At 35.6% G+C, this 20,243-nt stretch overlaps 3 protein-coding genes across 3 annotated transcripts in view; 1 reads left to right on the top strand and 2 right to left on the bottom strand.

Annotated features, from left to right (window-relative positions):
• Positions 1-20,243, top strand: part of LOC138130238 (carboxypeptidase N subunit 2-like) — a 130,205-nt gene that overhangs the window by 35,605 nt on the left and 74,357 nt on the right. Inside the window, exon 2 of the mRNA XM_069046668.1 lies at positions 19,390-19,425. The gene's annotated coding sequence lies outside the window, so the exon portion shown is untranslated. The remainder of the gene's footprint in view (positions 1-19,389; positions 19,426-20,243) is intronic.
• LOC138130664 (carboxypeptidase N subunit 2-like) lies at positions 6,121-8,446 on the bottom strand. Its single transcript, XM_069047270.1, has 2 exons — positions 8,323-8,446; positions 6,121-8,202 (listed from the first exon to the last, which is right to left on the bottom strand). Exon 2 carries the CDS (start codon positions 8,191-8,193, stop codon positions 6,277-6,279), a length of 1,917 nt encoding a protein of 638 aa, XP_068903371.1. The 5' UTR covers positions 8,194-8,202; positions 8,323-8,446; the 3' UTR covers positions 6,121-6,276.
• Positions 10,016-12,399, bottom strand: LOC138130663 (platelet glycoprotein V-like). Its single transcript, XM_069047268.1, has 2 exons — positions 12,269-12,399; positions 10,016-12,160 (listed from the first exon to the last, which is right to left on the bottom strand). The coding sequence occupies exon 2, from the start codon at positions 12,149-12,151 to the stop codon at positions 10,172-10,174; it is 1,980 nt and encodes a 659-aa protein (XP_068903369.1). The 5' UTR covers positions 12,152-12,160; positions 12,269-12,399; the 3' UTR covers positions 10,016-10,171.

Consider the following 20,243-nt stretch of genomic DNA (forward strand, 5'->3'; position numbering starts at 1 on the left):
GCTGACGTTTGAAGGAAAAAATATTTGTTCTACTTTTGTTGAATACCTACTGCAGGGACACATATTTTAAAAATCTGTGACTGTGTATTATTTGCACAAACATAAATGGTTTGAGTCATTTATCCCGTCGGAGTGTTAATAAAAAAAGCAATGAAAACTTTACTTCCAGTCCATGTTCAATTTATTCACTTGGTAGTAATGACTTGTTTGTTTTCACAAACAATAAATCCTGAAGTTTCCAGTTCTTATTCCACCTTTTTTTCTCTAACAATTCGAGTTTCTTTTTTTTGATACCTTATCTGGCGTTCATGTTTGTGTGTGGGGGCCCTAAGCAACACATAATTTTTCAGCGTGTCCTTTTCTCGAGTCGTATATTTTCGTGTACCCAAAACATGTAATTGGTGTAGGCGCCTAGAGCCAGAAACCCCGTTCGTGAGCGATGGTATAAATATAGATAGAGATCTCCGAACTGGTAATTCAATCCTCCCGAGTAAAAAATAAGTGGCTTAATCAATGGGACGCGGAAGGTGCACCTGCCACACACGCACCTGCCCGCAGACATTACCGGGGGCGTCCCGGGCCACCAATTCTCTTAATCCGAAGACAAGAGATAAGAGCTCGCTATAGTGCCGAGTAATCGAGTTAAATCCTGATGTTAACAACTTGCCAGAGGGAAAAAGTCTATTTTGTTCCTTTATAACGGCGAAAAATTGCGGTGACACGTTAAAAGCCGAAGCATGTAGCCTGGAACCGCTTCCTGAAAAAAACGACCCACTCCTACCCAATCGACTGAAATAATCCCTCGAAGTCTTCATTTGAATTTAACAGAAGTATGGGCCCGAGCTAGCGCCACAAACACCAACACAAACCCATCTGAAACAACATTATTATCTTTTCATAAAAAAATATTGCAGTACTGTATTTTATTTAGGTTGCATCATCGCTGCTACGCCACGGACGCGATAAAATTAATCAGTTATCGTGGCCAGTTTCCGGTTTGACTGGAGAAAAATCTTTTAGTGCGTCTAGGAAGAGACGTCGCCAGAGGCGTGGCAAGCTCCACCTGAATGAACGCCAGCTTTGCCGCATGTAAAGCTCGTCCGCATGGTAATATTTTTAACGAGCTGGTAATTAAAGCTACGGCTGTGACAATTAACCGGAATTAGTAATTACTCGTCTATCTGGCAGCGTGATTAACCCAAAACCCGATTATTGTTGCAAACCGTATTAATAACGTTACTTGGTGCACATTCTGCATCACTAATAAACTGCTGAATTGAGTTCCATCCACTCTGACGAATTTATGGAATCAGCTCAACGTCCACCATTTAACATACTCACCGGATCTTACCACCAATATCCATCAACGTCACAATTTTCACTGTTTGGGGCACCCCTAATTGGTCATATTCAAAGGCGGCCGCTTTCTTTCGGGAAAAAATCAATAAAGCGACGTCACACCCCAATTATTTTGTTCCACCCTCGGCGTCTCTGGTAAGGTCATCATGTGGGGATCAGCTATCGAGCGGTACTGCGTCCTTCTTAAAATAGATTTTTACGCACAAATCTATGTAATTAAAATAATGAAATGGTCCCCATACCATCTTTCGAGGGAACCTGTCATTAGAAAAATTCTGCCCTTGAGGTAACCGACCCTAATTGGTACCGGCCTGTGTATTTATAGCATTCAAGAAGATTCTTTTGTGTTGTTAAAGATAGGTAAGGAATGATTTGTTTCCTGAAAATTTTATCACAAAAGGTAAAAGGCCCCATCTTTGATGAAGCTGCAAAAACCTTAAAAACCTTGATAATCTGAGCGCTCCAGGTGTTAGCTGCCTAATCAATAATTTTGTTTATAAAGAAGTTTTTGTTCCTCGTCCATTCCTTATCAAAAATTCACACCATAAAGTCCATTCAAAAATCAAAAAACCACCACCTGTTGCTTTAGATTGGTAAAATTTAAAACACCCTAGGTAGATATTTTTTCATACTATGTTGGTAACTATAAATTATGACATTTACTTGATTCAAAATAAAATTCAATTGCTTTGAATTCCGTTCATATTGTTTTATTAGCAGCACGTTTCATTTATTTATTGATTCTTATTATTTTTACTTACCTAAACATGCCCAGAAAAACAAGACATTTAATAAACACTTAACCTCAAAATTACAATTCTCACCAAATTTTACACTAACCAGCGTTGACGGTAGTAATTATCGAGGAAAATGCGACGTTGGTGGTTTTTTGATTTTTGAATGGACTTTAGGTATAGGTCAAATTTGACATTAAAAAAACGAAAATGGGATTTGTATTGAATATTTCGAAATAAGTTATAGGAAATACCTAGTCGGTCAAAAAAATTACTCATTTACTTTAACGAAAAGTAAAAACAATATACATAGTAGTAAAAACTTCTTAGCAAACACCTTCAGTAAATTTTTATTTTTTTTCTAATTTTTAATTATTTTAAACTGTTTACTATCCGGTAATACTCTTTGATAAATACATTTACTTTTTATTTATCTACAAATTATATTGAATGTGTAGTATCATATGTCATTTATAATAATCAGTTAAAAATATTTACTTTTAGAGTTTCGTTTTTATTTGTTTTGACTAATTTTTGATAGCATGTTCAAATATTAACAGAAATAAAATAAAGATCCAAGTCATCTAGATGAAACTACAAAGTGTCTATAAAAGAACGTATGTTAAGAGTCCTGTGGAATTATGCGGCTCTATAATTTTATTGTGTCGAACTATGTCCCCCGTTGAAGCCGTCAAATCAGTCAAATGTCAAATTATTAAAACTTGGGTCAATTAATTTGCTTCAATTTATCTATATTCTAATTACTTTTCATCTTACAACAGTCTTTATTAAAAACCTGTCATTAATGGACTTAAAAACAATTGTCAATGTCAAAATTCCGTCAAAGACCAGGCTGTACACCCTAAAACTTTTCGTTTCGGAATACCTGTATCTCGCTAGATCAGGTTTGAGGTTATGTCAATAATTTTCAAAAGTCACAAACATTTTAGGTGTAATCAAATGTTATTCCAAAAGACGAGAAATAAAGACGATAATGACACTGAAAAATACAGCTGAACAGTAGCGCAAGCGCCTTTACGTCAAAATGGCTGACATAAAACTGATATCTTACGTTGCCAACCTAATAAACATCAAATAACTAGTGGCTTATACCAACATGACAACACTTTGACAATTGTTTTAAAGAAAAAATGAACTTTACATAATCTCTGTTTTTCTATTCGGTACCACAATATGCTACAAAGCGGCAAAAATCAAATACGGGACTCTTGATATACCTACGTTCTTTTATAGACATTTTGTATGATTGCGTTAATAGAAACACTTACATTCAAGAAGATATTTTAATGAGGAGAATTTAGAGCAAGCTGTCGTTTTCGAAATTTTTGACAGAAGATATAATTTTCTTCGGTCCAAAACAATACTGTTTGTTGTGAAAATTAAAATTCAACTTCATTTTTCCCGCTTTTGGATAGCCGTCTTTCCGCCATTTCCCTTTAATGTCGTGCACCTATTCGTTACCGAACCATCTGAATGCAATCTCTAATAACTCGCGAATATATCGATAAAATCTGTGAAAAGTGCCTCGAGGACGTAAAAATCCAAATTTCCTGCAGCACGTCGAACGACGTATATTAGCATGGATGGAGCGCCATCTCCATAACGCGAAAGTATTTCACCAGCTTACCACTTATCACTGTGGTCGTGAGTATGTAGCCGAAGAATTTCCGGTGTTTGCGTTGCATAAATTAAGATTGCGGCGTCTCCGGATAAGCCGGAATGCATCTACGTGTCGGCCGTGTCAGGATTAGGACAAGAGCACATACCATGAGTCATGGAAGAGGACCGGATTTTGCGAATTTTGTACTGAGGAACACACGCCGAAACTCCGAACTAAAACCGCAATAAGTTCGCCCTGCCCGTCATTCGCAATGGTCTGAATTTGTTGCTGTTTGTGAGTCCGTTCATTACTATTTGATTACTTTAACGGTTTCCTCTTGTTCCGAGTCTGTTAAACTGTCATTGCTAACTTAGACAAAGGAGAGTAATTGTGCAACAACTGGAGTGAAGCTGCACATAAAACACTCGGATTCGTCTAAATAATTACCTCGTCGGGGGAAGATCATAGGACGGAATTCCAGAGCTACACAAAATTTTCACCCGGTATCCATTTCATAAATTAGTGCATCGACATAAGAAGTGGAAATTTTTTGGGCGGCGATCTGGAGGAGTCTTCTTAAGGCGGCACGCGAGATGCTGTTAAGACAATTCTCATGGTATTTAGCAGATTTCAAGTAAATTATTCCGCCCCAGCTCCATACTAACTTCGAAAACTTCTAAAACAATGATTTTGATTGCTTCTGAATTCTCAGGAGACGTGTAAAAAGCTTGAAGCTATTCTCGTCATGAAACAAAAACGACAACTTCCTCTATGTAAACTTGTTTAAGGGTTGCCGTGCAATAATAATTAGTCAGGTCGGAGGCGGCGGAGGAAGATGTTGCTAGGGGACATTTTTTGAATGATGGGGGTAGTTTCCTTATTGAAAGTTGGAATAATAAAACAAGCTCGTGACCATAAATTTCTCCGAAGCTTTTTATATTGATTCCGGTCTTCGTCCCTAATAAAATTCAAACTTTATGAACTTTATTATAAATTTTTAAAATTTTCTGCTGTCAAACTTTAAATTACGGCCGTACTTTGGTAATATATCGCTGCACCCAGCAGAGAAATGCACTAAAAGCGTGAAGGTGTATATTGCCTGATTATCCACGGCTCACGGGAGGTTCCCTATTTAAATATAAAGTTTAAATGAAGATGTATGTCTTGGTCGAGTCTCCACTAGTTTGCGGCATTAATCATATTTAAACGCGCCACTCCAGACACCCTCAAATGGATATTTATTCAGGACTTTAGAACAAATTCAATTTTTATTAGGAGTTTCAATCATTCCGTTATCAAGGAGGAAACTCCCCGGAGGCGGCGTTTAATGTCCGGAGCCATCAATAAAATAGTCAAAATCACGACCACATATCGAGTTGAAACATAAGTTAGTGAGATGGATCCTCAACAGATCCCGTCATCAATCACAGGGAACTTGCAGAAAGCAAAAAGTTTAATCTCAAAGCCGTACTAGAAAAAATGATATCGTCATACTTGTCAGGAAAAAATTACCCCAATTTATCCGGCGTCTTAACGCCGAATCGAAAGCTCCCCATAAAATTACTTCAAATTTATTTTACGATAACGAACACTTATTTAAATTTCTGGATTTTCCCTTACGCAACGTTTACCCGATCATAATTTGCAGAGCGGCGGTAGTATTTATTAGCTATTGTTCTTGGATAATATTTATTGTGTATTTTGGAGGTGCCGCCAGTTAAATATTTCACCGCACTCGGAGGCGTTCCTCCAATTTCGGATTTTTCGCGTGAGGCTTTTCACTTTACTTTCCGACAGAACTCAAAAGTTTCACATAACAATTCCTGAAAGAAATTTCATTTAGTATCTTCTGAATGGATGAAGTAAAAGAATAAGCCGTTTATGAATGGGTCCATTACGAGCCAGAGGCGTAACACAAAGAAAGATAAACTAATAAATCCTCCAACATTTTTTTTTTTGTATAAATTGTAACGTCTAAAGTAAACGAGAGGGTGGTTTTAGAGAAAATAGTTTTGAAGAAACCTATTAACATATTTTAAACAAGATTCGTTCCGGAGATAACTCGCGATGTTCTTTAACTGGATTGAAAGTCACAACGCTTGTTACTCTTTGTTGTTAGATTTAAGATATCTTCAAGGTAAGAGGTTTGTAACGTTCCGGGAAGTAGTGCGAACTAAACCGGTGTCTCAAGGAAGTGCTCTCAGAGTGAATTTTTCTTACGAGTGTAACTTTATTTGCTTTTAAAACACGCGAAGCTTGATGCTTTGATAGGTCAAAGGCTACTCGTATACAAAATAACGAAAATATTAATAATAAAAGCCGTTCAATTTCGATAATTTAGACAAAAAAAAATATATTGTGGGTAAACAAAATTTCTTATTTTGGAACGAGCAAAAAAATTTTAGCTTCATTTTTACATTTTTATTTTAATATTAGTTTTACAAATTACATCCTTCATAGAGGTAAATAAAATCAGTAAAAATACAAATGGCAAGCTGGAATATATTGTAGCAATTACATAATAAAAGAAAAATTCTTGTAAATAGTGAAACACGAGATTTTTTAGCACAATTCGATTTGAGATGGATGTTTCGGTTTATCATATCTCATCTTTTTCAAGAAATTAAACATAAAATAAACAATGGACAATAGCAAGGCTGACATTACAACCTGAATTACAATACTAAAGACAAGAAGTTTATTATTAGATTCGTTCGGTGCTACTGGAAGTGCAGTAAGTTTCTCCATTTTGCTTCCATTTAGCTGTTCATGTTTCACCGACGCAAATTTATAATTTTCCAAATATTTGAAGAAATTGCTTTGCTTATAATCTCGGTCAAAATACTGAACAAACTTCGACTTCTCAAAATCCTCGTTGAAGAAGTTTCCTATTTTCGAGTTCTTGACACCGTCGTTGATAGTTTTTTTGATGTTTTCTGCCGCATCTTCATTGAACAAGTTGCTTATTTTGGAATTCTTGACACCTTCATTGATAATCTCCTCAATATCTTCGGCCACGTCTTTGAAGATATTTTTTGAAATATTTTTAGGTGTAAATTGTTTTGTATTTGTACAAGCAACTCCACGGAAATTTTCAACATCGTAGACATGTCCTGGAACAACGTAAACCTGCACCTTGAGGATTTGTTCAATCTTCACAAGTTCCTTGCAGCTCCAAGGATTATGATCAAGAGAAATTTTTTCCAGTTTTGGAAGATGTCTTAACAAGTCGTTGCCGTCGAATGAAGAAATATTGTTGTTGTCAAAAAACAAGCTGTTTAAATTTGATAACGAATTGAAAGTGTTTTGGTGCAAATCTGACAATTTGTTGCCGGCAATGCTCAAAAATTGTAGATCTCTTGAATTGTCGAAGACGCCATATTCGAATGTCTCAATTTTGTTGTAAGATAAATCCAAAAAATTCAGACTTACCAAATCTCTGAATAGAATTGTAGGTATCTTATCGATTTTATTATTGTTAAGTTTTAAAACTTTCATGGATGTCAGATTATGAAAACAATTCTCCTCGATGGTTGAAATTTCATTATAACCAAAATTCAGACTCAAAATCAATTTTGATTCGTTTACAATTGACCTTTGTATAATTTTCAATTTATTATGTGCCAATGAAAGATGCGAAAGATCTCGAAAATTTCCAATTGTCGTAATCTGATTGTTGTCAAGATTAACACTAAAAGTATCAAGAAGTTGACAATCTTCTACTGTGTCAATCTTGTTATTGGATAAATCAAGTTCTTCGGTTTTGGGAAAATAGGAAAAATTGGCTGTCGAGATTTGACAAGATGACAAATTAAATACTTTGATCGACGAATTGGACATAAACGGAAATTCTTCTAAAGGATTCTGTGATATATCTATGAATTCCAAATGGTTCAACATTTCGAACATGTTGTTGTCAAGAACCGATATGTTGTTGTTTCGCAAGTGAAGCTGAATCAAACTGGAAACACCTATCAAGGCACGATTTTCAATTTGTTGGATTTTGTTGTTCGTCAGATTTAAAATTTCCAACCGATGCAGATTATTGTAAACACCATTTGATAATTGCGATAATTCGTTATCGTTAAGATAAAGTTCCCTCAATCTAGTTAGGCTAGTAAAGGATCCCGGTGAAATATCGATAATGTGAAGTTGGCTTAAATACAGCTTGGTTATGGTTGAAAATGAAGAAAGTTGCGTGGGGTAGATTGCTGAGATGTTGGACTCCGTGATTACTAAGAATTGTTCGTATTCTTGTGCTACATAAGAATAAGAAATTTGTCCAAGAGAATACAAATTGGAACATATTATTGTGGAGTTGACTGTCACATTTTTTGAAGTTATTAGGCGACTATACCGGTCGTATTGGACGCCATATTTTTTGTAGTCATAAGGTTGATTTTCCACGAAGGATTCTACGCGACAGGAGCTGACCTCTTTGAGAAATATTAACAACACCGAGTACAACAGTGGTGTCATTGTGTTTTGCTGAAATAAAAATTACGTAATGAATTTTAAAGAAGATAAGCGACTCTAAGGTTTGTCGCTTTGCTATTTGTTATTTACATGGCTGTAAACTGTTTAAAAATAGTGCATAAAGTCTCTTACCTAAATCACGAGACTAGGTATTCACATGAGTGACAGTTGGTAACTGAACTAGAAGATGTATTTCATTTAAATCCGGATGTACCCACGCCTCAATGTTCAATGTCACAGATAAGATAAATGAAAAATCATCATTTTTTAACTAATAAATTTTTTGGGAGCGCAGTGGCCGCATGGCTGTCGGAGACAGTGCTCCGAGGTCGCGGTCCCGGCGCTAGTGGGTTCAAATCTCACCGAAGGGGGAAGATTTTTTCCAAGGAAGGAACCTCCGCCGGGCCATGGATGTGTGTGTATGTCTTTCAGGGCTGACGGTAGGGTGGTGGAAGGAAGAGCGACACTGTTCCGACACCACCGCGAGGTCAGCAGGGTTCGTCCCAGGCCGGATGGGCCTCCCATGGATGTTTGTTTGTTTTTGTACATGATTTCGTTGGCAATAGCTGCATTTACTGCAACTTTGTGTATATCGCCTGTAGATATTTTGACAGTGATGACAGAAACGCAACAGAAAAAGATAGTGTTTCCAGGCTACTACTTTGGTTTATATTTTCTATTTAATATTTTTTTCCTATGATAATAAGTGAGTAGATAAAACATTGTACGATATCCGTATCGTACTTTTATATTACAATATACATATACAGGGTGTCTCAAAATTCGCGAATTCCGAATTCAGAGTGTTGTAGGGGATCACTTCAGTAGTCCAAATATGGAAATTTAAAATAAATCGGGACTCCCCCCACAAAGATACATTGGTCTGAAGGTGCACTCTTTGAACTGCGTTTTCTTCAAATACAGGCTGAAAAATTCAGTGTTTATTGTTATTCATGGTGTAGATGTTTGTGGAAAATAATAACGTGAAACATTTTTTGCAGAATAGCTTCACTTTGGAGCAAAAAATCTTAAATTTTTGTAATTTTTCTTAAAAATAGAACGGCAACGTAGCTGGAATAGTATTTTGTCTCTGTGGATATGAAGGCTGGTATGTATTAAGCAAAATTAAAGTGCTTATATCTTCTTCAGGAAGAGCGAATTTTTCTTTACATGTAGGATTACAACACTCGCTGCACTCGTGTGCGTAAACTTACCACAATAAAGTTCATTTTTTGACAAACGTAACGAGTTTGCTGATTCCTCCTAAATGGATGAAGTAAAAGAATAAGCCGTTTATGAATGGGTCCATTACGAGCCAGAGGCGTAACACAAAGAAAGATAAACTAATAAATCCTCCGACATTTTTTTTTGTATAAATTGTAACGTCTAAAGTAAACGAGAGGGTGGTTTCAGAGAAAATAGTTTTGAAGAAACCTATTAACATATTTTAAACAAGATTCGTTCCGGAGATGACTCGCGATGTTCTCTAACTGGATTGAAAGTCACAACGCTTGTTACTCTTTGTTGTTAGATTTAAGATATCTTCAAGGTAAGAGGTTTGTAACGATCCGGGAAGTAGTGCGAACTAAACCGGTGTCTCAAGAAAGTGCTCTCAGAGTGAAGTGAATTTTTCTTACGAGTGTAACTTTATTTGCTTTTAAAACACGCGAAGCTTGATGCTTCGATAGGTCAAAGGGTACTCGTATACAAAATAAGGAAAATATTAATAATAAAGGACGTTCAATTTCGATAATTTAGACCAAAAAAAAAATATGTTGTGGGTAAACAAAATTTCTTATTTTGGAACGGGCAAAAAAATTTGAGCTTCATTTTTACATTTTTATTTTAATATTAGTTTTACAAATTACATCCTTCATAGAGGTAAATAAAATCAGTAAAAATACAAAAGGCAAGTTAGAATATATTGTAGCAATTACATAATAAAAGATAAATTCTTGCAAATAGTGAAACACGAGATTTTTTAGCACAATTCGATTTGAGATGGATGTTTCGGTTTATCATATCTCATCTTTCTCAAGAAATCGAACATAAAATAAACAATGAACAATAACAAGACTGATATTACAACCAGAATTACAGTAACAAAGACAAGAAGTTTATTATTAGATTCGTTGGGTGCTACTGGAAGTGCAGTAAGTTTTTCCATTTTGCTTCCATTTAGCTGTTCATGTTTCACCGACGCAAATTTGTAATTTTCTAAATATTTGAAGAAATTGCTTTGCTTATAATCTCGATCAAAATACTGAACAAACTTCGACTTATCAAAATCCTCGTTGAAGAAGTTTCCTATTTTCGAGTTCTTCACACCGTCGTTGATAGTTTTTTTGATGTTTTCTGCCGCATCTTCATTGAACAAGTTGCTTATTTTAGAATTCTTAACACCTTCATTGATAATTTGCTCGATATCCTGGGCCACGTCTTTAAAAACATTTTTCGAAACATTTTCAGATGTAAATTGTTTTGTATTTGTACAAGAAACTCCACGGAAATTTTCAACATCGTAGGAGTGTCCTGGAACAACGTAAACCTGCACCTTGAGGATTTGTTCAATCTTCACAAGTTCTTTGCAGTTCCAGGGATTATGATCCAGAGAAATTTTTTGCAGGTTTGGAAGATGTCCTAACAAGTCATAACCGTCGAGTGTCGAAATATTATTGTTGTCAAAGTATAGGCTGTATAAATTTGATAACGAATGGAAAGTGTATTGGTGCAAATCTAACAATTTGTTGTCAGAAATATTCAAAAATTGCAGATCGTTTAAACTGTCGAAGACACCATATTGGAATTTCCCAATTTTATTGTAAGATAAATCCAAGGAATTCAGACTTACTAAATCTCTAAATAGAATTGTAGCTATCTTATTGATTTTATTATGGTGAAGTCTTAACACTTTCAGGGATGTCAAATTATGAAAACAATTCTCCTCGATGGTTGAAATTTCATTGTAACTAAAATCCAGACACAAAATCAATTTTGATTCGTTTACAATTGATTTTTCTATAATTTCCAATTTATTATGTGCCAATGAAAGATGCGAGAGATCTCGAAAAGTTCCAACTGTCGTAATCTGATTGTTGTCAAGATTAACACTAAAAGTATCAAGAAATTGACAATTTTCTACTGTGTCGATCCTGTTATTGGATAAATCAAGTTCTTCGGTTTTGGGAAAATAGGAAAAATTGACTGTCGAGATTTGGCAAAATGACAAATCAAATACCTTGATCGACAAATCTGACATATCATGATCTATCTCAGACAAAGCAGTCTCTGCCAAAATTAATTTGTTTACATCAGATATATTATTAAACGGAAATTTTTCCAAAGGATTCTGTGATATATCTATAAATTCCAAATGGTTTAACATTTCAAACATATTGTTGTAAAGAAGTGATATGTTGTTATTTCGCAAGTGAAGCTGAATCAAACTGGAAACACCTACCAAGGCACGATTTTCAATTTGCTGAATTTTGTTGTTCGTCAGATTTAAAATTTCCAACCGATAGAGGTTATTGTAAACACCATTTGATAATTGCGATAATTCGTTATCGTTAAGATAAAGTTCCTTCAATCTAGTTAGGCTGGTAAAAGATCCCGGTAAAATATCAGTAATGTGGAGTTGTCTTAAATATAGCTTGGTTATGGTTGAAAATGATAAAAGTTCCATCGGGTAGATTGTTGAGATGTTGGACTCTGTGATTAACAAGAATTGTTGGTATTCTTTTTCTGTATAAGCATAAGAAATGTTTCCAAGAGAATACAAATTGGAACATATTATTGTAGAGTTGATTGTAACATTTTTTGAAGTTATTCGTTGACCATACCGATTGTACTGGTAGCCATATCTCGTATCAATAGGTCGATTTTCCACGAAGAATTCTTCGCGACAGGAGCTGACCTCTTTGAGAAATATTAACAACACTAAGTACAACAGTGGTGTCATTGTGTTTTGCTGAAATAAAAATTACGTAATGAATTTTGAACAGGATAACTGACTTTAAGATTTGTCGCTTTGTACATGGCTGTAAACTGTTTAAAAATAAAGCAAAACATCTCTTACCTATATCACGAGACTAAGTACTCACATGAGTAACAGTTGGTAACTGAACTAGAAGATGTATTTCATTTAAATCCGGATGTACCCACGCCTCAATGTTCAATGTCACAGATAAGATAAAGGAAAAATCATATTTTATACACTGGGGGATTTACTTAAATAGAGAATAACTTGAAAACGCTACGTGAACATCATTTTTTAAGTAATAACTTTTTTCTCAGTTTAGACTCTCAATTTTTTCAGTGTAAGGTTAAAGTCTGGAACTAATTCGATAAAATCGAAACTTTATCATTTATCCCCGGACAGACCAACCATACATTTTAAAGGTGCTTCATTTCAGATTATTGCATGCAATTTTTCGATCTTTTTTATTTTCAAACCGTAACCTCATCGACAACTATCTCTGGCATTGACAAAATTAATTTTAAATAAAACAATAGTATGTAGTTTATTTAACGAGTTCGTGTGTAATTTGGGTTTTTTTTGGTATGAGTGGGCCAAAACTCGAGTGAAACGAGAGTTTTAAAGGTCCACGAGTGCCAAAAAAAGCCCACATTACACAAGAACGAGTTAAATACGTTTTTTTGTTCGACGAGCCCCCAAAGGCTCCAAATCGCTGAAAATCTTTAAAATTAGCTTGATGTTTCGTTTTGACAAGTTGTCAAATTTATCAAAATCCGTTCACACAGGAGAAAATTCTCAAATGTCGAACAAAAAAATAAATTGAGATAATAATTAAATTAACTCCTCCACAATATTCGCGACAGAATCTGAAATCTTGACGAACATTATGCAAGAGTCAGGTGTCTGGACTTAATAGGACACAAGCGCACCTTACAATATTTACTACATGTGTGTATATTGTGTCAAATATACCATTGAACAAATGTGCAATTTTTGCATCTCCATTAAAAGAAATTGTTGTTTTTAATCAATACTATCCGTCGAAAGTAAACAAAATACTTTATCTGTTATCAATATATGATTTCAAAGTTTATGACATTCATTTGAATGTGATAATCATATACTTTCCGCGCTAGTGCGGTAAAGAGTAAAATTTTTGTACATGATTTCGTTGGCAATAGCTGCACTAGTTGCAATTTTGTGTATATCGCCTGTAGATATTTTGACAGTGATAACAGAAGCGCGACAGAAATAGCAAGTGTTTCCAGGCTTGGTTTATATTTTTCATTTAGTATTTCTTTCCTATAATAATAAGTAAGTAGATAAAACATTGTACGATATCCGTATCGTAATTTTATATTACGATATACATATACCCACAAAGATACATTGGTCTGAGGTGTACTCTTTGAACTGCGTTTTCTTCAAATACATGCTGAAAAGTTCAGTGTTTATTGTTATTTATGGTGTAGATGTTTGTGGAAAATAATAACGTAAAACATTTTTTGAAGAATAGCTTTACTTTGGAGTAAAAAATCTTAAATTTTTGTAATTTTTCTTAAAAATGGAACGGCAACGTAGCTGGAATAGTATTTTCTCTGTAGATATGAAGGCTGGTATGTATTGAACAAAATTAAAGTGCTTATATCTTCTTCAGGAAGAGCGAATTTTTCTTTACATGTAGGATTACAACACTCGCTGCACTCGTGTGCGTAAACTTTCCACTTGTACCTTTAAATATGTTGCATAAATATATTACTATTTTGCTTTCACGCTTTTACCAATCAGTCGATGAACTGAGTTACAATTGTTGTGGGTCAAAAATTTCCAATATTATCCATTACTTGGGAGGCTTGTGCAGGTGAGCCCATCTACCCCTGCAACCCTGTCTGCACCACATAATTTCCGCAAATGGCGGTCCGCGTGGGCAAAAAGCCCAACTTCGGTCGGTCCCTCGGCCTGCGGTATTATATCAAATTGATTATACGAATGCGGAATATTCAGATTTCGGTAGCCGAACGGTGTCCAGTCGTGATTAGGCCTAATGGAAGCCTCGCCGTCTCCACTTATCTCTTTGTTTATGCATGAGCTCACACCGTATGTATAAGCATCGCAATTAGAACACTGCGGCCCAAGTTTCGCAACAGTGCTTGCCTTGTTACCCCGTTTCAAACAAGAGTCCAGCCCTAATTTAGTCTGGTGTACCAAGAACGCTCCTCACCGCTCATCCGACCAAACAATGTACCGTCGTGAAGACACACGCGCTTTAATTATATGTGACTTTCCATAATCGAGTTAGCCGAACTTTCAGGTGCTGTCGATAATTTAACTTGTTGTATAATTCACTTTTGGGATAGTTTCGTCTGGGGGTTGGGGCGGCTGACATTCTTTCGGTTATAATTAACGGAGGCGGCAAAAGGCTGGGCCGCGCCTTCCACGGAAATGTGTAGCCGCTAAATTGCATTGTAGTCCGGAATTAATGACGTAATCTGTTTTGCTGGTTGCAATTTATTTCCGACATACAACTATGACATTTTGGTCTACCTTGGCATTTCCGCACTGCCAACGTCTGTTCCGCAACCAACAATAACAACGTTATCAACGTCGATAATGACGTTACCCCATCCGAACTTAAACATAGGAATCTTGCAATTTTTCCATCCGAAAATCGATACTCTTGTACCGAGTTTGAACTTTCGACTTCGTGGATTGTCTCTAACCCTGGGGCAGCTTTCGTTACAGGTACACATCTTGTTTGAACGTAATTGAAATTGTAGATCACTAATAATGCCGCCCGAACATGAAATAATAATTTCTCGTCAGTAGCCTCGAGTTGTTGGTTGTCAACTTACCGTAAAGTTTCTCTTGAAATAACAAAACTTCACCGCACTTCGCCTAACTGGTCACAATTACAACAACAATCCAAAATATTTATTTCACAACCGTACGTGAAACGAGCACTTCGCGTACTTAAAACAGGCCGCGAAATACATAAAGTCTTCGATCCAAAAACAAATTGGAACTTCGCGTCTGGAACGTTACTTCCAGACGTTAATTTGTGTTAAAAATGTAGTGAAGCTGGTTGGAGCTTTGATGTTCGCCACAAAGACGAAAGGTCGGCGTCAATTTTCCGTCACTTTATTATCGCTCGCCGAAGGAATTGTTTTGTAGAACGGGCGAGCAATTCCGGTCCTGGCTTTAAAGGACCGTTCATCCGTTCCGAGCAAAGGAGAATCTGCATACATCCGCGCCCTAATTTGTAGAAAGTGCACACAATGTGACACAGTCTGGCCAAATCGACCAGCGTTGCACACTAATACAATGTCACGTTAGCCGCGCTAATTTTCCAGGCAAGGAAAGCTCTTGCACCATAAAAGTAAATTGAAGCTCACACAGTATGCGACTAGTAGCTGAAATCTGGAAAGCCGTAATCCGAAAGAGATTTTAATTTGGGAAGCTCGTCGTGAAAGATAATAAAATCTACTTACACAGCCATAGATTGGAGCCTCGTAAAATAAGTACGTCATAACAAAATGACAATTTCAATTTTCGGAATAATTACACCAAATCAGTTGGATTACGGCACGAGCATCGTCAATCAAAATGCTCGAGTCCTCGCGGCGCGATATTAGGCTGAAAAATAGCCCAAATTTGAGGTTGCTTTCAGAAGCGACTTCAGGACGTTCTTTAAAGATTCATTAATTATTTTATATAATACTGAAAGATATCATTTCTCTTAACGTCTTTTGTTGCTGTACCAGAACTGATAAGACAATAAACTTTTGTTGTTGAAAGACAATACTATTAGAAATGAACACAAAGAATTTTCATTGGAGTGAAAATGGCTTTCGGCTTCGACAAAACGTTTGTTAGTGATTTTCCTGCGTTTCCACTTTCATTGCGGTCGCGATTCGGGTTTCTTCAGGTTAATTTTCTTAATCTTCTCCAAAAATGGCCCAGAAAAAACACACTATTCAGAGACAGCTAGTCGTCAAAGAACCAATTAATTGGAGAATTAACAACGAATTTTTTCCAATGAACAAGGATTTTGTAGTAAATAGAAACCTCCTTTACATACAAGTTTGTAAATTTTCTTCCTCTAAATCAATTAACTTAATATAATACAAACACATGACAACATATTCAAAATAAATCATCATCAAAACAATTATCATCATTGTCATAACCGCTTACAGCAGATACGAGTTGTCTTGCAGCTGTCAGCGGTGCAGTTACTTTACATTTTTTATTATATATTTTTTAAATTTCCATCTGGAATTCGTTGGGACGCAAATAAATCAGTAGACAAATAACTTAGTGGAATCAGAAGAATCTTGTCGACAATTCTGAAGTCAATTAGCTAAAGAGAAATTATTCATGTGGTCTTACCACATTTTCTGTTTGTTTCCGAAGTTTTTGAAACGGACTGCCAAGAAGTTGTTGATTTGGAGTTTGCCTCCTCCATTCTTAATTCTTTGCTTAAAGAATTACGTTGTCACCTGCAATATCTAAATCTATCTAAATTGTTTGCTTAAAAAATAGCATTCTTTCAAAAAAAAATGTGCAAATTAGATCTTAATATAACAATCTTAATGTAAGAAGAAAGAGTTAATAATAGACGAAGAAAAGGGTCCTTTCCAACAATGTTATTATGTCATTTTCCACCACATGATTCAGTGCTAAATAAAATTGTAGCGCCAACATGGTCGTGACGAAGCTTTATATTCCTAATTTTCCTAATAATTGTAAGTTGTGGTAATTTATGGACGATCTTGATGGTACTTAAACCTTAACGTCAGCCAAAGCTCTACAATATTCGTCAGGTATTTAGCCCTCAATATGAATAATTAATCTGTTCTGACTTCTATATTAGTAGGAACCCGGAAATATCATTTACAACAGTACCTGAAGGCGTAACTTTTTAACTCATTACGCTCCGGTATTTTGCACGAAATTTACTGAAAACTAGAACTACTAATGTAGTTTGCATGTAGAAATTATCTCATTACCCGCCCCAGTAAAGTTTGTTTGGGTTAATGGAAATTACTATTTAAATTATGTTACCAACAATAGATTACGAGCAACGATTCTTCTCGATGCAGACAATTAGAGCCTCAATTGAACCCTGAGTGCGGTTTACTACCACCGGAAACGTCTACAACTACAATAAAAAGAATACATTTTTTACTATCAATGTTCATCTTGCTTTATGGTAATGAGACATTAACAATGTACCACTTTAATATATCATTTTAGATTTAGATATAGAAATTCTCATCTGATCTAGGGCCTCAACAATTCTCAATAATCTTTCCAAGCGTTTAAATTTTTGTCAAATACTCCCGGATGACACCATAAAATATTTGATTCTTGACTGAAAGAATCTCTACAGCGTCCTCTGATGTTGCTCTTAGCAAAAATGGACTTGTTAGTTAATTACTTAATACAATGATGTTCTGATTCCAATTTAACTATTAAGCGGACGAAAAGCAACATTTTTCGGACGCACTTTTTCGGACGCTGGCTACGTTTAGTAAGTTAGCAACGAAAGCGACAAAACCGATAATTGTCCTGTCAGCATAAATTATGTAAATAAGTAATTGTATTGCAAATTGCAAATTTGCAATTGCAAATAGTAAATTTCTAGTGCTGTTGGCAAGCTGATAATAAATACTTAAAAAAAAATTGTTAATATGTATTAATAAATTTATCTATTTGAAAAAGGTAGATACAAAATAAATGTCTATTGCTTTGTAGCTCGTGCGGTCGCCTAAAAAGTGCCTTTTGTCCTCGTCTGTTTTCAAGCCTCGGCTGCGTCTCGGCCAGAAAACTCAGACTCGGACGAAAAAATGCATTTTTTGGCCTTGTTACACAAATAACTATTAAAGTTTCTCGTGTTGTTTTCTGATTTTCGTGACACATGAACATTAAAAGAACTCTCACGGTTAAAAATAAACATTTCTACCAAAATATAATTAATGCAAGATTAAATCAGCTAAACATAGGTGAGATTATGCGTGTCGTTTTTCACCAGGATTTTAATCCTAGACAGTACTCAACAATTCTCAAAAACCTTTCCAACCGCTTTAATTTTTGTTGAGTACCTACTCTCCGATAACAGCACAAAATATTTGATCTTGACTGAAAGAATCACTAGGTACAGCTTATTCTGATGTTGCCCTTAGCAAAAATACATACGAAACTTTTAAAACAGAACAAAATACGTTTTCTTTACTTGCAATATATTTCCCTCTAGTGTCTTTGTTTTGAATGATTCTGTTCCAACTTAATTTTTTATCAAAGCACAGTCCAAAAATTTGTTTTAAAACTTGTATTGTTTTTTCTGATTTCCGTGACCTACGTACATTAAAAGAACATTTGTGGTTAAAAATAAAAGAAAATTAAATAATGAATACAAGATTAAATCAGATAAACATAGGTGTGTCGTTTTTCACAAGGTGCAAAAAATTTTGATAAGGATTTTAATCCTAAACAGCAATAAAACGTGCGAGGCTAAGGAAAAGTTCATCTTGTTAATTGATGTCCAATTTTGAAATTATAATACGTAATAAAAGTTATTGACTAAAATTGACAAAATACTCTATGAAGAATAAAATATTTTTCTTGTGGAGTGTTGTTAACTCAGGGTTGAGTGCGAATGGAATTGAGCTTTCAGCTTTGTGCGTACGAATCAATCTACGAGTGGAGTTCTATAAAACATGTAAAACGGCTTCGACGGGATGACGAACGTGTAAGTTATTATGTAAAAATGTATGATAACGCGGCGTCACGTTACCGCAAGCTTCCTTATCGTTTCAGGATCTAACAAAGACTAATTTATATGGCGGTCTAATTTAAATATTCAGCATTAAGCATAGCGTAGCGTCTGTCCCGCATGTTATTTAAATGTAACGTAATACAATCTCAATCAGCATCAAGTGTCGTGCATAATCCGGCCGAACTAAACTTGGCATGGCATTTGGACATTATGTAAATGTGGGGCCCGTCGACAGATGGCGGCGCAAAAACTCGCATGGTCGTCTATTAAATCCATATCTGGGAGTTCCGGATAATGGTCCGTCCTGTGGTAGCGTGTAATTTCCGAATTCCAACACAAAAGGCGTCAAGTGGGTCCCGACCCGCCGCCGTTGATACCATCATTACCAAATCTTTTGTGGGCGACGTAATTCGTGGTTTAAACAAAATTTTCTCTTTTCCAGGTCGTGGAATGATAGAGCCCTGAGAACGGGATCAATGTGAGTATGCAATTATTTCGTTTGAGTCTTGAGGGGTTTTTTTCGGCGTCAGACGGCGTCGTCGCTTTTGCTTTCCCTTATTTGTTAAATTTTATATGAATACCTCTCGGTTGCCGGCGTTTTTTAATTATCGGATCTCATGTCACAAAGAGTTTCAAAAGGGGGTTCGTGTCTGTCTGCAGCTCCTCAGACAGATGGGGACTGACGGAGGGGACCACGTGTATTATGCTCGCTGCAAGATAGCGTTTTTAAAAAGGGTTCGCACAAACACGAATTAACTTTTAAAAAGCTTTTAATTCATGTGGGGCTTAATATTCTGTTTGATTACCTTGTCAGCTCGCACCGTACACAATTTTTGACACGAAGTTAATTCGTTTAGCTGCGTCAGTTATAAATTATTTTTTGTGCGCGCCGCTCCCGAAATAGATTTTCACAATATACAGGGCGATACCCGACACAATACACCACTAATCGTTGCGTTCACAAATCTCAACGAATAACCAACAAACAAAATTACAGGAGAATTATTTTTATTATCCTTTTTTGTGTGTACACCACTCTACAATTATTCTGTCATGCACACCACTCATAATTACCAACACTAACGCTATTAGATAGACTGTCATTACACCACATGTCACACAGTTCCAGATGTCACCAGGGGAAACACACATTTATTTAAATTTTTTTCCATATTTTACTGTTCACCTTTCATCAACTAATTATTTTCAATATTTATTTTATTAAAACGATATTTTTATTCAATATAAAAATAATTATTTCAGTTTCAAATGTCAACGTGTTCATTTTCAATTTAA

The sequence above is a fragment of the Tenebrio molitor genome, chromosome 5 (assembly GCF_963966145.1).
Source record: "Tenebrio molitor chromosome 5, icTenMoli1.1, whole genome shotgun sequence".
Taxonomy (NCBI): domain Eukaryota; kingdom Metazoa; phylum Arthropoda; class Insecta; order Coleoptera; family Tenebrionidae; genus Tenebrio; species Tenebrio molitor.

Excerpts from the sequence above, each read along its gene's own strand:
- LOC138130663 (XM_069047268.1), bottom strand. The coding sequence starts at position 12,151 with ATGACACCACTGTTGTACTTAGTGTTGTTAATATTTCTCAAAGAGGTC.
- LOC138130664 (XM_069047270.1), bottom strand. The coding sequence starts at position 8,193 with ATGACACCACTGTTGTACTCGGTGTTGTTAATATTTCTCAAAGAGGTC.